The sequence below is a fragment of the Equus quagga genome, chromosome 16 (assembly GCF_021613505.1).
Source record: "Equus quagga isolate Etosha38 chromosome 16, UCLA_HA_Equagga_1.0, whole genome shotgun sequence".
NCBI classification, from domain to species: domain Eukaryota; kingdom Metazoa; phylum Chordata; class Mammalia; order Perissodactyla; family Equidae; genus Equus; species Equus quagga.
The window spans coordinates 82,353,870-82,373,004 of record NC_060282.1 but is presented as its reverse complement, the minus strand read 5'-3'; the positions used below and the strand labels follow the sequence as shown (position 1 = coordinate 82,373,004).

The window sequence follows — 19,135 nt, the reverse complement described above, 5'->3', positions numbered from 1 at the left end:
AATAAATCCCACTTTGGCATGGTGAATAATTCTTTTTATACATTGTTGAGTTTGATTTGCTAATTTTTGGTTGAGGATTTTTGTATCTCTATTTATGAGTGATGTTGACATGTAGTTTCCCATTCTTGTAATATCTTTATCTGGTTTTCATAGTAGGGTAATGCTTGTCTCATAGAACGGGTTAGGAAGTGTTCCTCCTGTTTGTGTTTTCTGGAAGAGATTGTAGAGAATTGATAGAATTTCTTTCTGAAATGTTTAGTAGACTTCACCAGTGCCACTATCTGGTCCTGGTCCATTTTTTGTGTAAGTTTTTGTAGGTCATATCATTCAAAGGAGTTTGTCCGTTAAATCTGTATTGGACTGCCTAGGCTGCCATAACAAAATACCACAGCCTGGCTGGCTTACACAACAGAAATTTAGTTTCTCACGGCTCTGGAGGCCAGAAGTCTGAGATTGTGGTGCTGTCAGGGTTAGTTTCTGGTGAGGCCTCTGTTCCTGGCTTGTAGATGGCCACCTTCTCACTGTGTCCTCATCTGTCCTTTCCTCTGTGCACGCGTGGAGAGAAAGAGAGATTTTTAGTATCTCTTTCTCTTCTTATAAGGATGTCAGTCCTACTAAATTTAGAGCCCCATCCTTATGACTCTATTTAACCTTAATCATCTTCTTCAAAGCTCTGTCTCCAAATACAGTCACACTGGGCATTAGGGCCTCAGTGTATGAACTGGGGGTGGGGGCACAATTCTGTCCATGGCATCATCTAAGTCATCGCGTTTACAGCCATAGCCTTGTTCATAGTATTCTTTATTGACCTTTAATATCCATGGGGTCAATAGTGATGTGCCCTCCTTCGTAACTGATATTATTAATTTGTGTCTTCTCTTCTTCTTTCTTGGTTACTCTGGCTAGAGGTTTATCAATTATATTGCTCTTTTTGGAAAAGTTGCTTTTAATTTTTTAATTTTCTGTATTGTTTTCCTGTTTGCAATTTCATTGATTTCTGCTCCAATATTTTTCTTCCATTTGCTATTCTTTTTCTAATTTCCTATATTGGAAACCTAGATTAATTTTCACCTTTCTTTTTCCCCTAATACGCAATTAATACTATAAATTATACTTTAAGTACTGCTTTTATTGCATCCCACAAATTTTGTTAACTTGTATTTGCATTTTGATTTGGTTCAAAAATATTAAATATTCCTTGAGATTTTTTTTCTTTGACCTGTGTGTTATTATAAGTATATTGTTGTATCTCCAAGTACTTTGAGATTTTCCCAGCTGTCCTTGGTGCATATTCCATGTGAGCTTGAGAATAATGAGTATTCTGCATTTTTGACTGAAGGAGCCTATGTTAAATAGATCGAGTTGATTAATAGTGCTGTTCAGTTCAAATATGTCCTTGCCTATTTTCTGTCCACAGGATCTGTTAATTGCTGATAGAGGGGTGTTGAAGTCTCCAACTATACAACAGTGTCTTTGTCTAGTTCTTGCAGTTCTGTCACTTTTTGCTTCATGTATTTTCTTGCTCTGTTGTTAGGCACATCCATATCAAGGTTTCTTGTGTCTTCTTGGAAAAGTGACACCTTTATCGTTAGGTAATGCTCTTCTTTATCCCTGATAGTCTTCCTTGCTCTGAAGAAGGTTTTGTCTGAAATGATTCCAGTTATTACAGTTTTCTTTTGATTAGTGTAGCATAGTATATCTTTGTTTATCCCTTTACTTTTACTCTATCAGTGTCTTTATATTTAAAGTGGATTTCTTATAGACAACTTATAATCAGGTCTTGTTTTGTTTTGCTTTGTTTTAATCCACTCTAATGGTCCCTGTCTTTTCATTGTTATATTTAAACTATTCATATAGAAAGTAATTATTGATGTAGTTGAATTGATATCTGCCATATTTGTAACTCTTTGCTGCTCGTTGCTGTTGTTGTTTGTTGTTTGTTGTTTTGTTTGTCTTCTTTCTTTTTCTGCCTTCTCTGGTTTTAATTGAGCATTGTATGTATTTCCATTTTCTATTAGCATATCAATTATACTTTATTTAAAATTATATCAGTGGTGCCCCAGAGTTTGCAATATACATTTACAAATAACGTAAGTCTACTTTCAAATAACACTACACGACTTCACAGGTATTGCAGGTACCTTATAAGACGGTGTCCCTAATTTCTCCCTATCGTCCCTTATAACATTGCTGTCATTTTTTCACTTATCCATGTTATAATCACCCAATAAATTATTGCTATTATTATTTTAAACAAACCTTTCTCTGTGAGATCAATTAAAATAATAAACAATTTTATTTTACTATTATTTCTTTCTTCCCTAATGCTCTTCTTTTCTTTAAATAGATCTGAATTTCTGACTTATAGCAATCTCCTTCTCTCTAAAGAACTTCTTTTAAAATTTCACGTAAGGCAGTTCTACTGGGAACAAATTCCCTGTTTTTCTTTGTCTAAGAAAGTCTTTTTTCTCCTTCACCTATGAATGATATTTTCACTGGATACAGAATTCTATATTGGTGGTTTTATTCTTTGGGCACTTTAAATATTTCACTCCATTCTCTTCTCCTCACCCCCACCATTTTATTGAGACATAATTGACATATAAACTGTGTTAGTTTGAGGTATGTGACATAATGATTTGATATGTGTGTATGATGAAACGATTACCATAGTAAGTTTAGTTAACCTTAAGCACCTCACAAAGTTACAGTTTTTTCTTCTTGCTTGCATTATGTTTGAGAAGTCCTATGGAATCAGTATCTTTGTTTCTCTGTAGATAGGTATTTTTTCGTCTGTTCTCTTTCAAGGTTTTCTCTTTGTCTTTGGTTTTCTGATGTTTGAATATAATATGCCTGGATGTAGCTTTTTTGATATTTATCCTGTTTTGTGTTCTCTGAAATTCCTGGATTTGTGGTTTGGTGTCTATCATTAATTTTGGAATGTTCTCAGCCATTAATATTTAAATGTTTCTTCTGTTCCTATCTCTCTTCTCCTTCTGATATTTACATTATGTTATGGTACATCTTTGTAAATGTCCCATAGTTCTTGGATCCTCTGTTCTGTTTTTCATCCTTTCCTCTCTTTGCTTTTCAATTTGGGAAGTTTCTACTGGCCTAGCTTCAGGTCTCACTGATTCTTCCCTTGGCCATGTTCAGTGTGTTGATGTGCCCATCAGAGACATTCTTCATTTCTGTTAGAGTATTTTTGATTTCTAGCATTTCCTTTTGATCCCTTATTGGAGTTTTCATCTCTCTGCTTGTATTACCCGTGTATTCTCTTCTTCTTGTCCACTTCTTCCATTAGAACCCTTAGGATATTGATCATAGTTAATTTAAATTCCTGGTCTGGGTCAAAAATCTCTGCCATATCTGAGTCTGGTTCTTCTGCTTCCTTTGTCTTTTCAGACTGTGTTTTCTTCTGCCTTTTAGCATGTTTTTAGTTTTTTGTTGAAAGCCAGACATGATATTTTGGGTAGTAGTTACTGAGGTAATGCCTTTAGCATAAGCTTTTATGTTTATCTGGTTGGAAGTTTGGCTGTTTAGTGTTTCCTGTGCTGAAGGCGTGAGAGGCTTCAGTTTCCTCCAGTGTCCTAGTTTTTGTCTTCCCTGTTGTCTTGGAGTCTCCCTAGAAACTCCTTCTTAAATAGACTTTGCGTCTTGCAGCTCTCTCGTTTGTAGCTGACCGTTACTGTGCTGTGTCCTATTGGTGTGGTATGAGGTGTTATAGAGAGGAAGCAGTCTGTAATCGTATGATTAATTCGCAGTGTTTTAAGTGAGCTTGACTTCCTGGGCTGTTACCCTCAGAACAGTGTCTTAGCCCTTATTTTTTCTTCCATTATATAAGACAGGAAGGCTAGAGGGCTGAATTGTGTAACTGCCTTTCACCTAGATCAGATGAGGTTCTGATAAAATAGTTATCTTTGAAGGCAAGTCTGCATTATCGAGAGCAGAATGCTCTGGGCATATTTCTAAATTGTTGCTTTTCCTATCCCTGTACTAGAAGCAGGAGGGGTTTGTCTCCTGTCTTTACCGTGAGAAGCTGGTGGGGCACCTGGAGGTAAAACTCATGAGTGTGTGGCGGTCCTCCCCTTAGGCTGGGCCTCCAAGAGATTTCCATTCTTACAGTAGTCCGCACCCCTGTTAAATTGTCCCTGCCAGCCTCCTGGGATCAGGGCTCTTGCTCCTGATAAGCTGTGATTCTCTGTTCATCTTTCTCTCCACTTTGGGGGTTGAAGTTTGCCTGTGACTGCAGTTCTCAGAGGGAGCTAAGAAGAGTTGTTCCTTTCTGCTTTCTCAGCATTTTTTCTTGTTATGAAGTTGGGAGCGAGGACTTCCAGGCTCTTTACAAATCAGAGCAGAAACGGGAAGTCTGTAGTCAGCTTTTCAATACAAAATCAACATACAAAGTATACAGCCACACACACACACAAAGAGTGTAATCTTTACAAAAGTGCCGTTAAAATAGACACAAAAATGTAAGAGAGAAGAAACTCTATCTGCCTATGTGTGTAAGCCCTTTATGAAGAAAATTAGGAAGCTTTATTGAAAGACATAAAGGAACACCAAAAATAAATGCAGAGATATATTTTGCTCTTACTAGAAATACTCAGTGTAATGAAGATTCAACTTTTCCCCAAATTCAGTGCAATTCTAGCAAAATTCCCAGTAAGGATTTTGTATAATTTGACAACTGACTTGAAAATCTCTGGGGAATAGTGAAAGGCCCAAGATTAATCAAAACGTTCCCACCTGCTAGATACAAAGACTTACTTTAAATCAATACTAATTAAGGCAATATGTGGTATTAGCACAGAGACAATCAGTCCAGCGGTGCAGACAGGAGAGCACAGAAGTAGACTCATGCATAGGATAAGGTGATTTATGCCAGAGTGGACCTTAAAGATCAGTGGAGAAAGCATGGGCTATTTTGCTCATTAGCTCCTTCTGTGATCATTGGTTATCCATGTGAAAACAATGAAATCAGATTCTTACTACATACCGTATAAAAAATTAATAAACTCTAATTGAATTAAGTGTATAATCGACTTTAGAACTATAGAATTTACTCAACTCTGTACACTGATATTTATTGTTTTCATTTCCAGTGCTATCCTTTTTCTGACCTGATTTGCAAACTCTTGGCAGGGTACCCTGTTGAGTGCCTCTGCAGCCTTAGGCGCTGACCATGCCATTCGTTTCAAGAAGAATGAAAGACGCTGTGAAGAGCTGATATGTTCAGAGCCGATCGCCATTCCATTTGTGCTGTGTCCCTATATTGACACTTGTCTCAGCCAGTTTTGAATATTCAGATAATTAGTGTCTGTCCCTTTAAACTTCCAGGTTATTGATAAGCACGTCACATGGTTAAGAGTCTTATTTTGGAAAAAGAAAGATGTGGGTTTGAATCCTGGCTCTGATCCTTGCTACCTGTAAAACCAGGAAAAGTTACTTAATCTTCTAAATCTCATTTTCTGTGTGTGCAAAGCAAATATTGCAATAATACCAATCTCATAAAGCTTGGGAGAAAACTAAGTTAGATAATGGGGGAAAAATACATTTGGCTTAGTGCCTGAAACATGGTTAGTGCTTATTAAATAGCAACTATTGTATTAACTCCTTTTAATTTGCCAGACAAATCACAGAAATTGTTAAGAGTATTCTAACGAGATTTAGAAAGTTGAGAATGAAAGCTATGGATATTAAATTTTAGAATGAATATATGTAAGGCGTTAAGTTGCCTTGTGTATAGTAAGTACTATATAAGTATCTGCTACTACTTTTCTTACTGTATCTAGAGAAATAAATATAAAATATGACATTTAAACTCAAAAAATAATTATTCCTGGAAAGGATAGCTGAAATGTGACATCACAGACTGCAGGCAGGAGCTGGAGTGCGGTGGTCGACTCTCGGTTTTACTTGATCACAAACTCATTATGAGCCAATGGTATAATGTGGCTCAAAAGAAGCTAAAATGACCAAATTAGACCGAGAGAAAGCAAAGTGTCAAAGCAGTGGTGATGATGATTCTTTTCTTTGCTTTGTTGGCCAAACCTTACCTGATATGTACTTTTCTCTTCAGGCCACACATTTTTAGCTGTTTCTTGGCGTATTAAGTACACTCCTAAAAAAGAAGTCAGAATGCTAAGAGATCTTGAAAGCCGTCTGCGTGAGGAAGAGCTCAAGAGTAGAGCCAAGGGTTCTCAACATAATGGAAAGGATATTTACAGGAGAAGTTTCCAGTTATTCTCAAATACTTAAAGGCTTTCAGAAAAATCTAATGTTTTGAGCTGTTGGAAAATTAAGTCATCTGTCCTATGAGTCGTCTTCATCATTGGAGGCATAAAAGCCAAGAAATTTATTTACTTACCAGTGAAATTAGAGACCGCTCATGAAATAATTGGAAAGTTAGGTCATGTGACTTTAAGATGTCTTCCTATCTTTAAGATGTGTGGGAAGGAACCTTCTGTAATCAGTCTGTGTAAAGGGAATGTCGAGGCTCCTGGGCCTTCCACTTTAACGACCTCAGTGTTTGATTCCTAGAAATGGGGACTTCTGAGGTTGTCCCAGAAGATTCATTCAAGTATCCTCAGGGTTATGTATAACTCCGGCTGATGTATAATTTACATGCTGGTGATAATTTTAATACAAGGACTGGTGGCTATTCATCTCGTACTTGAATCTTTACCATCAAGTGTCTTTTGGCAAATTTTGCTTCTTGGGTAATTAGGTGGTGTTTGTTGCATAAATGATTATTGAACAGCATTGTATGGCAGCGCTGACAATCGAGAGATGTGTTGGGCAAGACCCCGTTCTCATGGAGAAGGTCGTCTAGTGTGGGGGACGGGCATGTAGGTTAATAATTGCCGAATAGTAAATTATGTGTTATTTCCAGACCATACAGGAACTTCTTTATGTCAGAGATGAGACCCATTTTGTGTGCCCCAGAACCTAGTAGACTGCCTGTTGTGTATTTGGGTCTCAATAAATAGTTGTTGAATAAATTAACGAATTCTTAGTAGGCTTTGGTTAAACTTTATTCAAACCAATAATAGCAACTTAATGAATAACAACGTTTTTAATAGATCTTTCTTTCCCAAGTTTACTGAATATTTTATAAAATAGACTTAGCCTAATTCCTTTTCTCTATAAAATCTAAACTCTGAAATAATACATTATGTAATAAGTGACCAATGGGATAGGTACTTAAACTGCCAGATGCATCTGTTTTTTAAGTTGTATTATATTAATAAGTATCCATAATATATTAAATAATATGATCATACTGTGTTATATTAATTAGTATAAGTTTTCCCAGTAAATTCATCCTCCAGCTAGCCCTGATTTTAAATGAATGCTTCTGTGACTACTGAGGACACACACTAGTGGTTATTATTTTACTTTCATAATATATGCAAAGAAAAGCAACCTAGAAGTTGCTAAGGAATAATCAGTTTCTCCTCAGAACCATTTCTCCCTATCCTTTCTAAGCCCAGGTTGCTCACGGAACTTGATGATCCCATTGACTTGAAAGATACTTCAACTAGTGTGTCCAGAGGATACACAATAGGCTGAGAAACAGACACTTTTTAAATAAGACCCAAAGTAACATGTACCAAAGTCTGCCTTACCTGAAAAGCTGGCCTCCTGGGAAATAGCCAGATATTTAACGTAAGCTTTCCTAGGGGGGCTCCATATTCCATCTCTATTCTATGACCATTTCTTGTACTTAAAAAACAATGAAGCCACATCAACTAAACGAACATAATATGAATAAAAATAAATTAGTCTATTTAGTTCTCTCCTGATAGAATAATACATTTTAGATATGGATCTGCTAATAATTTACCTATGCAATTTATTCTTTTTACTTTATTATATTCTTAGCAATTGTCTACTTTCCCAATTACAATAAATTCCATTTAGTTGCTAATCATGTTTCATAAAGGGTTAGTATGCTTTGCTGAACAACTAATTTTTGTCTCTTGAGTTGACTAAAGGGTATTTAACCTTGTCCCATACCAAACTAATTTTGACATCAGTATATTATATGACTTTGGTATCTTAACTAGATGCCGAAGTATTCAGTTTCTCTTACTTTCAAAATTAGAGATAAACCTTTGAAAAAGATTTATCACTCTATCAAAATTTTAAGGGGAAATAATCATTATTAATATGTAGAATTTTTGTTAAATAAATTGGTCTGGATCCAATGATGTTAATCCTGGAGATTTCTGACTTTACACAGTAGTATTAGCTGTTGGGTAATACTTAGTTTGTCTCTGGAGTAACTAAATAGAATTTTCTTGATTTGAAGGGGATAAAACCTATTGCAATGACCTTGTTTCTCATTTCCCTTAACTTCTATTCTGAACAAATGTTTAATATTTTTACATTTATGGAACTAATGAAGCAAAATAATTCTTACAGTGCTATCAATTAAGAAAGCATGCATGCTTCCATAGAGTTTCATTAGTAAAGGTCTCTTCCCCTTAAAATTTAGTTTCTCTAAACGTCAAATTCTCATTTTTTAAAATTACCCTAGAAACGTATGTTTCTATTGAGAATTATAAAGCAGAATACAAGCTTCTTTTAACTTTTAATACATGATACCAGATAATAAAATATTCATTTTGTTCTTACATTCATATTGCAGATAAAATAATACTTTGAAGAAGGTTTATCACTCTATGAAAAAGTTGAAGGGGAAATGCTCCACTGTTAGTGTGTGGAATTGTTACTAAATGAGTTGGTATGGGTTCAACAAAGTTAAAACTAGACAGCCCTGACTGAGATGCTCGCCTCATGTGTCGATTGGCATATCTTTCCTGCAGTACCAGTTGTTCTGACGAGTAAAAAGAGGTCTAAAAGTTGCCACTTCATCAATTTTTTTATGTAAGATTGTGTAAGGCATGTCATTAAAGATAACACATTAATTTGTTTAGGTAAATTTCCAAAATTTATCAAAGTGGAAGTTTAAAAGAATCCGTGCAATGGCCTAAAGAAAAAACTCAAAATGACAGAGACTTCAAAACATGAAATCAATTATCTTATTGAAATGAAAAGTATGTTCACTATTACTACTCTGTTTAGAAAAAGAAAAGGGAAAGTAAAAGCATTTTAAAATTAGCTCTGTTAGGTTTTTCAAACATGACCTTCGTTTTAGTCATTTTATGGTATTCTCTTTGCTTTGCAAGTGTACATATTAATTTTGTGCACCTTGCATTAGAATATGAAGGATAACAGTCTTAATTTACTCTTAAGATCACATGATCTGTCTGTACCCTTTATTATTTCAGTTGTTAGTAAATGGAAAATACATCTCTCAATGGCATAAAAGTTTCTAAGTTGGTTTTTGTTTGCACCTAGTTCAGAATCCAGTGCTGACCTAGAGGCATACGCCTCTGTCTTGTATTCATTGATGAATCACGAATATCATGGTTAAGCATACTTTGGAAGCTAGTTAGTGCATAACTTTGAGAAACACAGTGATGTGTTTCACATCCAAATGGTACTGCCCATTTGTTATTCTTTATTATATTCTATTGCTTCATTTTTGTCAGAACCATTATGCATTTATACACATATCATACTAATATGATTTCACCTATTTTCTCTGTTGTAAGATTATCTTTTATTTGAAAGTAATTTCTCCGGCACACCCTGAATCCAACGCCAGTTCCCATTAACCATATACTGAAACAAATTCTTCATATCTTCATGATTACCGCTCTAGTACCTATCTCTATCTTCTCTGGCTTAAACTCCTGAAATGTTTTACTGCTTTCATTCTTGTCCCTTTATTCATTTTTCATCAGAAACAGTGACCTTTGGGATAATATCAGGATACTTCTCTACTTAAAACTCTCCCATGGTTTCCTTTCATAGAATATAGGCCTCCCCCTGCTGGTTCTCTTTCATCTCATACCACTGTCCTCAGCGTTCATTTTGCACCAATTCACAGGCAATCCCATTCTTTGAACCAGCCACGTTTGTTTGGGCTTCTCACTGTTCCCTCTGGTTGGAAACTCAGTGCTAGGCTGTGTGGCCCTTTGTCACTGAAATCCCATTTATCATCTACTCACCTCAGTCCCCCACCCCTCACTTATCGCCATCTCTGTCTTTTTTTGTTCTTTTTTGTTGTTTATCTTTTATGACTAAAATGTCTAAGTTCTACAGGAGCAGAGCCTTATGTACAGCTATGTCTCTAGTACCTGGAAGAGTACACTTTATGTAGTACATTCTTTCAAATAGTGTGTCATAGAAATACTTGCCCTTTCCTGAGAGGCTTCTGAGATCCCATACAGGGGGAAGAAAATAAAAGTCAACTAGGAAAGTTAATTTAGACAAAATTCAAAGTTACAACTGGAATGGAACTTTTAATTTCCCTCAAGAACTTTTCCTTTACATTCACGACTTGGCTAACTGACACAAGAGGCCCAGCTTTTGACCTGTCTCAGCTTTGACATGCCTTCCTCACTAACCTTAATCATTTATGGCTTTTGATTTAAAGTGAGAGATGCGCGACTCTTCCTTTCACTCCAACACTTAGAGGCCATTGTAGGGTTATTAATTGGCCCAATTTCAGTATTGCTGTGTCTCAGAGATAGGGAGGCCCAAGGCGGGGGGGGGGGGGGGGGAACGGCTGGTCGGTGGAGAAGTCAGTCAGAATACACACAGCATCTTTCAATTAAGTTCACCATCTCATATGGGCGCACTTCGTGGCACCTCAGAACAATTGCAGTAGTAACATCAAACTTCACTGATCACAGATCACCATAACAAATATAATAATAATAATAATGAAAAAGTTAGACATATTGTGAGAATTATCAAAATGTGACACAGAGACATGAACTGAGCAAATGCTGTTGGAAAAAATGGCCCCAATAGACTTGGTCTACAGCAGGGTTGTCACAAAACTTCAATTTAAAAAATACATCTTAACTGTGGAGTGCAATAAAGCGAAGCACAATGAAGGGAGGTGTGCCTGTGTCTCCATGGGTGCTCCCCTGGGCCACAGTGTTGTCATCTGTCACCTGAATTTCTGCGAGAGTTCCCATGGGTCTCCCCGGGTCACCTCTTGCTCCACTATGATATATCTTCCACATAACGGCTCAATCGTTTATTTAAAGCATAAGTCAGATGTCACTTCTCTGCTCATGAGCTTCCAATTCTTCCTCTCTCACTTGGAGCAAAAAGCAAACTCCTCACAGCAGCCAACCGGGCCCGACCTTGTTTGATTTTCTGCTGTCTTTCTGACCTCATACCCTGACGCCCGCCTGCTCTCTCTGCTCAGACCACCCGGCAACTTTGCCATTCTCTGAACTTGCCAACGTCTCCACCTCAGGGCCTCTTGCTTGCCCTTTCTTCTTCCTGGAACACTCCTGCCCCACTCCCTTTCCACTTGGTTTCAATCCTTATTTTCTTTGTATGTAATAAATGATATTTACCATCAAATAGTCAATGTAAATATGGTCCAGAATATTCATTAGAAAATGGTGAAAACCGTGTTTTAGATGTGTAGTCTAGCTTAGAATTTAAGACAATAGATTATTCAGTCAGAATGTTTGGGTTGAAAAAACCAACTCTGCCACTCTAACTTTTCTCTAAATTCCTCTAAAATAGGTATAATACCCATCTTATTGGGTTACTCAAGGGGTTAAATAAAATATTGTGAAATGCTTGCCTGGCTCATAGTAAATACTCAGTTAACACCATAATTATTAATTCAGCATGATTCCTGCCTAATATTTATAATTATGTTGATGTACAATTGCGTTAAATATAATCTGCATATTGTTTTTTCACTGGGAAATATATCTTAAATACTTTTCCATGCTGCTAAATAATCTTAAAATGGCGAAAATAGTTGAGTCCTATTTATATTATGACATGCAGTAGAAACACTATAATTTAACTATTACTCCATTATTGTAAGTTGCTCAGCTTCTAATTGTTTTTTATTATTGCATTGCAATAAATATTCACCCACATATTATAATCTCTTTTATGTATTAAGATATTTCCTGAGTGTAGATTCATGGATTCGTAGATATATATTATTGTTTGAAGGGATCTGGAACTTATTTATGACACCTATGAAATTTACTCATTGCCTTCACAAAGATGTTATGAACTTACACTACTACAATATAAAATACACATATATGTTTCATTTTTGTTCTATTTAGAAAAAGTAGAAAAAGAACTGAGAAAAGAGAAGTATCTGATTAGTGCTAAACAGAGAAAAATATTTATAATTTTTATCCATTTATTATTAGCCTCAAGACAAATAAACTAATTAAATGAATAATGTCCAAGTTACTTCTTTAAATTTATATAATTGTGAAATCCTTGTAGTAAAAAGGTATTTACTCACATTGCTTATTTTAACTACAAAGAACTAAGTATATAATAAGAAAACAATAGAACATGAAAAACTGTAATTAGTTGACCTTTTTAAAAACTAAGAGATAACTTTGTGTCTACAGAAGTGGTCTTCCTAGATAAAGAAGAGCATGACGACATCATCTGGACGTAACATGTGTGCACACAATGCTGTGCCCCTAAAAGTAATTGTAACCAGGAAGAAATTGAATGTTTTATTTCAGCTCAAACCCGCTACACCTGTTTGATCATTTGGCAAAGCTGCCTTTCTGTTGTTGCTCAGGAGGCGAAGTGACTGATTGATCTAATTACCCCACTGTTGACTGTTCTGCAGAGAAGGTATAGCTTTGGTAAAAGAATACTACAATGCTGAGAATTAAATAACCCCAGCGTAGCAAAATTTATCTATAGAGACAGAAGGAATTAATTTCTTTCCTATTTAGTATGACTGTTTTTCGAATATTTTACTCAACTGAATAGATCAAAATCTGTAATGTCAATCTGTAATAAGTAGGATCATGTATAACAAAGCCATACTGATTATTCTTTATTCTGAATTTCAGTATAAAGAACGTAACACCAAAAGTGGGAGACCCTGAGACCCGGAAAGCTATTCGCCGTGCCTTTGACGTGTGGCAGAATGTAACTCCCCTGACGTTCGAAGAAGTTCCCTACAGTGACTTAGAAAATGGCAAACGCGATGTGGACATCACCATCATTTTTGCATCTGGTTTTCATGGAGACAGTTCTCCCTTTGATGGAGAGGGAGGGTTTTTGGCACATGCCTATTTCCCTGGACCGGGAATTGGGGGAGATACTCATTTTGACTCAGATGAGCCGTGGACACTAGGAAATCCTAATCATGACGGTAAGTGCATAGTTTTTTCCATTGTAAATGGTTCTCTTTTTCTTTTTGGAATGCCCAAGAGATTTACTGATTTACAGAATTTTAAACCTGTTTTTAAAATTATAAAACAATATGTGAGGCTTTTTATAACATTTAGAACAAGAATTTGTGTGGGTCATTAGATAATAATAGTTTTTCATGTGGTCTTCTGATTAAAGATTAGAACTTTATGCTGTATTCTACAAATAGGCTAAAGTGAATTTTGTTTTCTATAATATGTTGCTTAAAAGATTCCATAGTATTTAAGTCATGGGACATGCAGTAAGCAAATTCTGCTGTTTTTACTACACTTTATTCCAGTGTTTCCACTTGAAACTTAACCCTGATTTGTGGGATGGCTTCTACTGTATCTTTTCTTTGTTCTTTTCTTTTCTATTATTACTCTTCTAGTCTGCAAAATTTTGTCCCTTCTCTTTCATCTCTTAACCATTTCTTTGGTCTCCCAATCTGACACAACTACGTAATTTATTATTTTTGTACTGTACTTTCTTTTTATCAAAAACCACTTTCTTGAAAATATGTTCAAACACATCTATCAGTTGTCTAATCCTTATAATTATTCTGATATGCAAAAATAATGTAAAAACAAAAAATTCAATAACTAAAGGAATAGTTACTTGATGTAAAAAGCATGCATGTCTTCCTGGACAATAATCCACATTTCAGTTTTATGGTTAAAAATATTCACAGTGTTGTAGGATCCTAGAGCTATAGGATTCCCGAGCCATCTCCCCAGTTCTTGTAATCCAGACTTACTTTTCTTTCTCACCATAGTAGAATGTTGTCCAAAATACAAACGTGCATTGTTTTAATGACAACTAATCAGCTAATAAAACTCTTAATTCCTCCTTGATGAGTTAAGCCCAGCCATCAAATTAAGTTTTGCTAGTTCATTAGAAGGTTTAGTTAGCTGGATTAGTCTAACAGCCGCTCATTTTCAGAACACGAGGGGTTTGGTCGGCCCAGTGGTGCAGCGGTTAAGTACGCACGTTCTGCTTCGGTGGCCCGGGGGTTCGCCTTTTAGGATCCCAGGTGTGGACATGGCACTGCTTGGCACGCCATGCTGTGGTAGGCATCCCACATATAAAGTAGAGGAAGATGGGCACGATGTTAGCTCAGGGCCAGTCGTCCTCAGCAAAAAGAGGAGGATTGGCAGCAGATGTTAGCTCAGGGCTAATCTTCCTCAAAAAAATAGAAAATAAAAAATCTAGAACACGCAGTGTTCAAACGCACTATGGATAGAATGAATTAGATGCAGTTAAACTTAAAATAACATCAATTTTCAAAGAAAGAAAATATAATAAATAACTGTCGGTGTTTTCCAAAAGAAAATAAAATATCTAATATTGAACAAAATGATCTTTTGAGTTGTTATTAATGGGTATGTTGGCTATAATATTATTATTTAATTATTAAGACCTGATGTGGAGACGAAAGGCAAATATGTTGGGAGATTTTACTGTAGTGGGGTGAAAAGCCAAAAACCGTGGAGTTTAATTCAATTCCTGGCTGGCTGACTGACAGTAGCTCAGAAGGCTGTGACAGCCCATGTGCTCCTTGTCGCTCTGCATCTCCCATCGCAGGGCTGGGAGCATCGTGAGTGGAAGTGCCTCCTATTCACGCACGATTAGCCTACTGTATACCTGACCATCTAATAATAAGACATGGAGAATGTCATAGCTGCCCCGTGCTGGTTTGATACATAAATAAAATGTGTTTATTTTATTTTTGTCAAAATCACAGAGACATTCTGATGAAGTAGTTCATACTTCTTCAAGGCAATTGTTAGAATTATTTTAAGTAATGAAAGAACTGTTTGCATTCTCAATGATTGAGAAGACGAGCACGTATAATGGCATAATTTTGCCGACACAGGCAAAGCTGCGTTTGCTTCCGGGGGAAAGACTTTCTTCTGATATTCTGAATTTATTCAGTAATGGATCTGATGTTAAGGCTACTTTAAATCTGTAGCTTTGAAGTTCTGTTAATCTGGCTTTCTGGCCTCATAAATTTAAAATTGTTTTAAAATCCTACATGAAGGAAGTGGTGCCTATCAAATGGCCTATATTTTCTCTTAAAATATTGAAATACTCAGGAAAGCTGCACAAAGATTCTCTATTAGCTGGTTTTTTAGGTGCCAACTAATACTTTTTGAAAATATATAAAAAGTTTTAAGAACAAATCTATAGGGGCATTTGATGACATAGGAAATGAGAATGTTTATGCTGATTTGAGTGTGATTGGTGTTATGGATGCTTAGGTGTTTTGTATGACTTAAGAAGTTTTCCAAGGAATGTGTACATGGAAAAGAATTCTGAAATGGAACATATGAGCTAAAGGTGTACCATCAAGTCAGTGGACTTTTGACTCAGTTATATATTAATATAGTGATTATCTCAATTTATGCTGTGGAAAGACAGTATCTTTTGCACATAGGCATATTATTAAAAACCTAGACAAAGCAATTATTTAATATTTAGTGTTTCATTTGGAGGAAAATTTGTCTTTACCAGTCAACTAAGAATATTTTTCCTTTTGAGTTATCTTAAAGGAAATGACTCGGCAAAATAATAGTGTTTCAGAATTTCAGGGGATTAGGGAGACATTAACTGACTGTTCAAGATGTAACACCGTAAAGATTTACTGCTTAATTGAAATTCAGACTTTTAACCAGCAGCAGCAGGGCTGCTAGGGAAGTGTCAGCTGAAGTATTGATCGTTTATCAAAAGAACAGCCTCTGGCTTTGCTTGGGGTACTGGTGGATGTGGGGAGAATGAATGCATTTGTACGTCCTGGGTCCTAACTGTCTGTGAGACCGTCTTTTTGTATCACAAATGCACAAGGCACAATTCTGACGTCGTCATTGATAAACTTTGTCTTTTCTTTAATTCTGGTCCTTGAATACCCACTGGCTTACCTACCTGAAAAATTTTCTTTCTCTCCTGTTCACAGCTCTGAAGCACCAAGAAAACAGAGCAGCTTGATAATTTAGCAAAAATGCAAATGAAAGAGCCTCTTGATAAGTATCTAGCTCATTCTCCACAGCATATTGCTCAGCTAATGAAGGCAATTTGAATTCTGTCTACCTCAAAGGAGATAAACAGTGTCTTAGGCTGCCAGGAACCCTTAATTCATTGTTATCCACTTTCCTGTCATTTTCCTGATAGTCATGATACTTTTCGAAAACTTAGCCTAAAGCCCAATAAGTAAATTGCACAATAGTTATATTAAAATAAATAAATGCACACCACCACGTGTGGACACACACATACACACACATTCACACGTACCCCTAATAAAAATAATGCCTTTTTTTAGAGGGTTTTTTTTTTCATGGAATGGATATGTAAAACATGTGCATAGTAATTCTAAATAGAAAATGTTGCAGTGGTAGGGTGTTTGAAAACTGCACATTGCCTGAATGTGAGTTGGAAAATTTAGCAAATGTTGAGATTCCTTTTGAGCGTCATCGTCATCTTGTTTCCTTGGCTACAGTAAAAATGGCACCGTCAACGTAAACACAGACTTATCACAAAGGTTCTTTCCAATTAGACGTGTATCTAGCACAGTAATAGGATTCCAAATTGATAATCTCTCAGCAAAAGGGTTACCTTTGTAAAACTATGACAGAAAATTTCTGAAGACATATTTTACCATGTAGCTGCGGTTCTGTTAACAAAAGTACTGCGTTGCGTTGTCTCTACTTATTGTCAGAAAGGCCACGGCCTGAAGAAGGCGATGAGGAGGCGGTCAGGGCTGGCATGGGACTCTGTCTAAAGGCCAGGGAGACAGAAATGATGGTAAAAATTTCATCTGAGATGTCAAATCCTTACTTCCATTACATCGTTGTGATGGTTTGTCTTGTGGGTCAACTTGACTGAGCTAAGGGATGCCCAGATAGATGGTAAATATTATTTTTGGATGAGTCTGTGAGGGTGCTTCTAGAAGAGATGACCATTGGATTGAGGAGACAGAGTAAAGAGATCTGCCCTCACCAATGTGGGTGGGCGTCATCCAATCTGTTGAGGGCCGGGCCAGAATAAAAGACGAAGGCAGCAAGTTCTCTCTCTCTTCTTGAGCTGGGACATCCCTCTTTTCCTGACCTCGGATGTCAGAACTCCTGGTTCTTTGGACTCCAGGACTAACACCGTGTGCCCCTGGTTCTCAGGCCGCGGGGCTTGCGCTGAGTTATGCCAAGGGTTTTCCTAGGTCTCCAGCTTGCAAATGACAGATTGTAGGACCTCCATGACCTCATGAGCCAATTCCTATAATAAATATATTCTTATTCATAAATCTATATTTATTTTATTGGTTCTGTTTCTCTGAAGAATCCTGACTAATACAGTCATTAAGTGTGAAGTGGTTGAATTCCACCTCCAAGCCCACTCATTCTTTCAACACAACTAGTTTAAGTCAAATGTCTTCAGGATGCGATGCTTGAGTCAGTGGGCGTGATTTAGGCCGACCAGGGCGAGTGCACCTTCTGGAAGAGAGATTCTTGTCATTGGTGCACTAGTGAGAAAACACCTGTCCCGAGGAAACCCAGACCTGAGCCAGCTGTCTGCCACCTCCCACCCTTTCTGCTCATTTTGCAGCTGTAACTGCTGTATGATATTTCTCAGAGGCCCACAAGATTTGGCCTCTGATCTTTGAGGACAGGAAGACTTAGATGCTGAATGGATATTTATCACGAGGCCTACAGGTGCTACAGTCTTTGGGAATATTGTCCAGATCAACCTGTTCTGTGCTTTTTGAAGATAAGGGAAGGACGTGATCTGATGGGGCAGCCAAGGACCTTAACCCATCCTAAAAACCTGAGGACTTCCTGAGATTTTAGGTTCTAAATATTTTAGCTTTCTACCACTGAGTTCTTACCCGATCATGTTTTACCAAAACTGGGGAGCTTTCTCTCTCAAAGTTATTTGGCTTTCAAAACTGTCATGGCCGTTTTTTGTTTGTGTTTAAAAATGTGACTTTTTTCCTTCCTTCCTGGAATAAACTTCGTTTCACTGAGTTTATTTCATTTCACCAGATTGGTGACCTAAAGTTGCTAGTCTTGACTTTTTCAAAGCCTCTCGGTTCTGTCGCTTCATATGATTACCATGCAGTCTCTACTTGGTTGTTCATTTTTAGATCCTTGTGTGCAATTGGAGAATAGCAGATGAATTTGTGTCATCACACTCAAAATACTATTTCATTATATAGGTTTTAATGAAGTATGTAGATGGATCATGAACATTAAAATGCACGTAATATAGAGCTCTCAATAAGTGAGACAGATAAAACCAGAAATCTCAATGGCTTAACACAGTAGAATTTTATTTCCTGCTCATGTGACAGAGTAGAGGGACTTCCACTCACTCAGTCAGAGACCCAGGATAATGGAGGCTCAGCCATATTCAAAATGTGATTTCCAGAGTTGCTTCGGGCATCAACATCCAGACAGCAGCTGGGGGAACTGGGATAGATTTGCTCATAGAAGGGTGTGATGTACCAGACCTGCACGTGGTAAATAACGTTCCTGTTCAAGCTCCACTAACTAGGATTCTATCCCGTGGCCACACTTAACCACAGGGAAGGCTGGAGAAAGGGGATGGGTTTCATGAGCAACTCGTGAGCGTGTGCCACGCCAATGTGTTGGGAGGTAAAAATAATATTAGTATAGTATTAGATACACTCTGCATCTGTGGGTAAGTTGCTTAACCATAATTTACCTTAGTGCAGATTTTGACCTATTGACCATTATTTAGCTTCTGTTGCTCCTCTCCTTGTGTGGTATGTGTAGGAAGTTTTTGCTATTTGTCTTCGTATAGGTTATTTATCCTTAACTCTGGATGG

General features: G+C 36.9%; 1 protein-coding gene across 1 annotated transcript in view; it reads left to right on the top strand.

Annotated features, from left to right (window-relative positions):
• Nucleotides 1-19,135, top strand: part of MMP16 (matrix metallopeptidase 16) — a 289,314-nt gene that overhangs the window by 149,540 nt on the left and 120,639 nt on the right. The window contains exon 4 of the mRNA XM_046642690.1: nt 12,954-13,258. Within this exon, the coding sequence (XP_046498646.1) occupies nt 12,954-13,258 (305 nt within the window). The remainder of the gene's footprint in view (nt 1-12,953; nt 13,259-19,135) is intronic.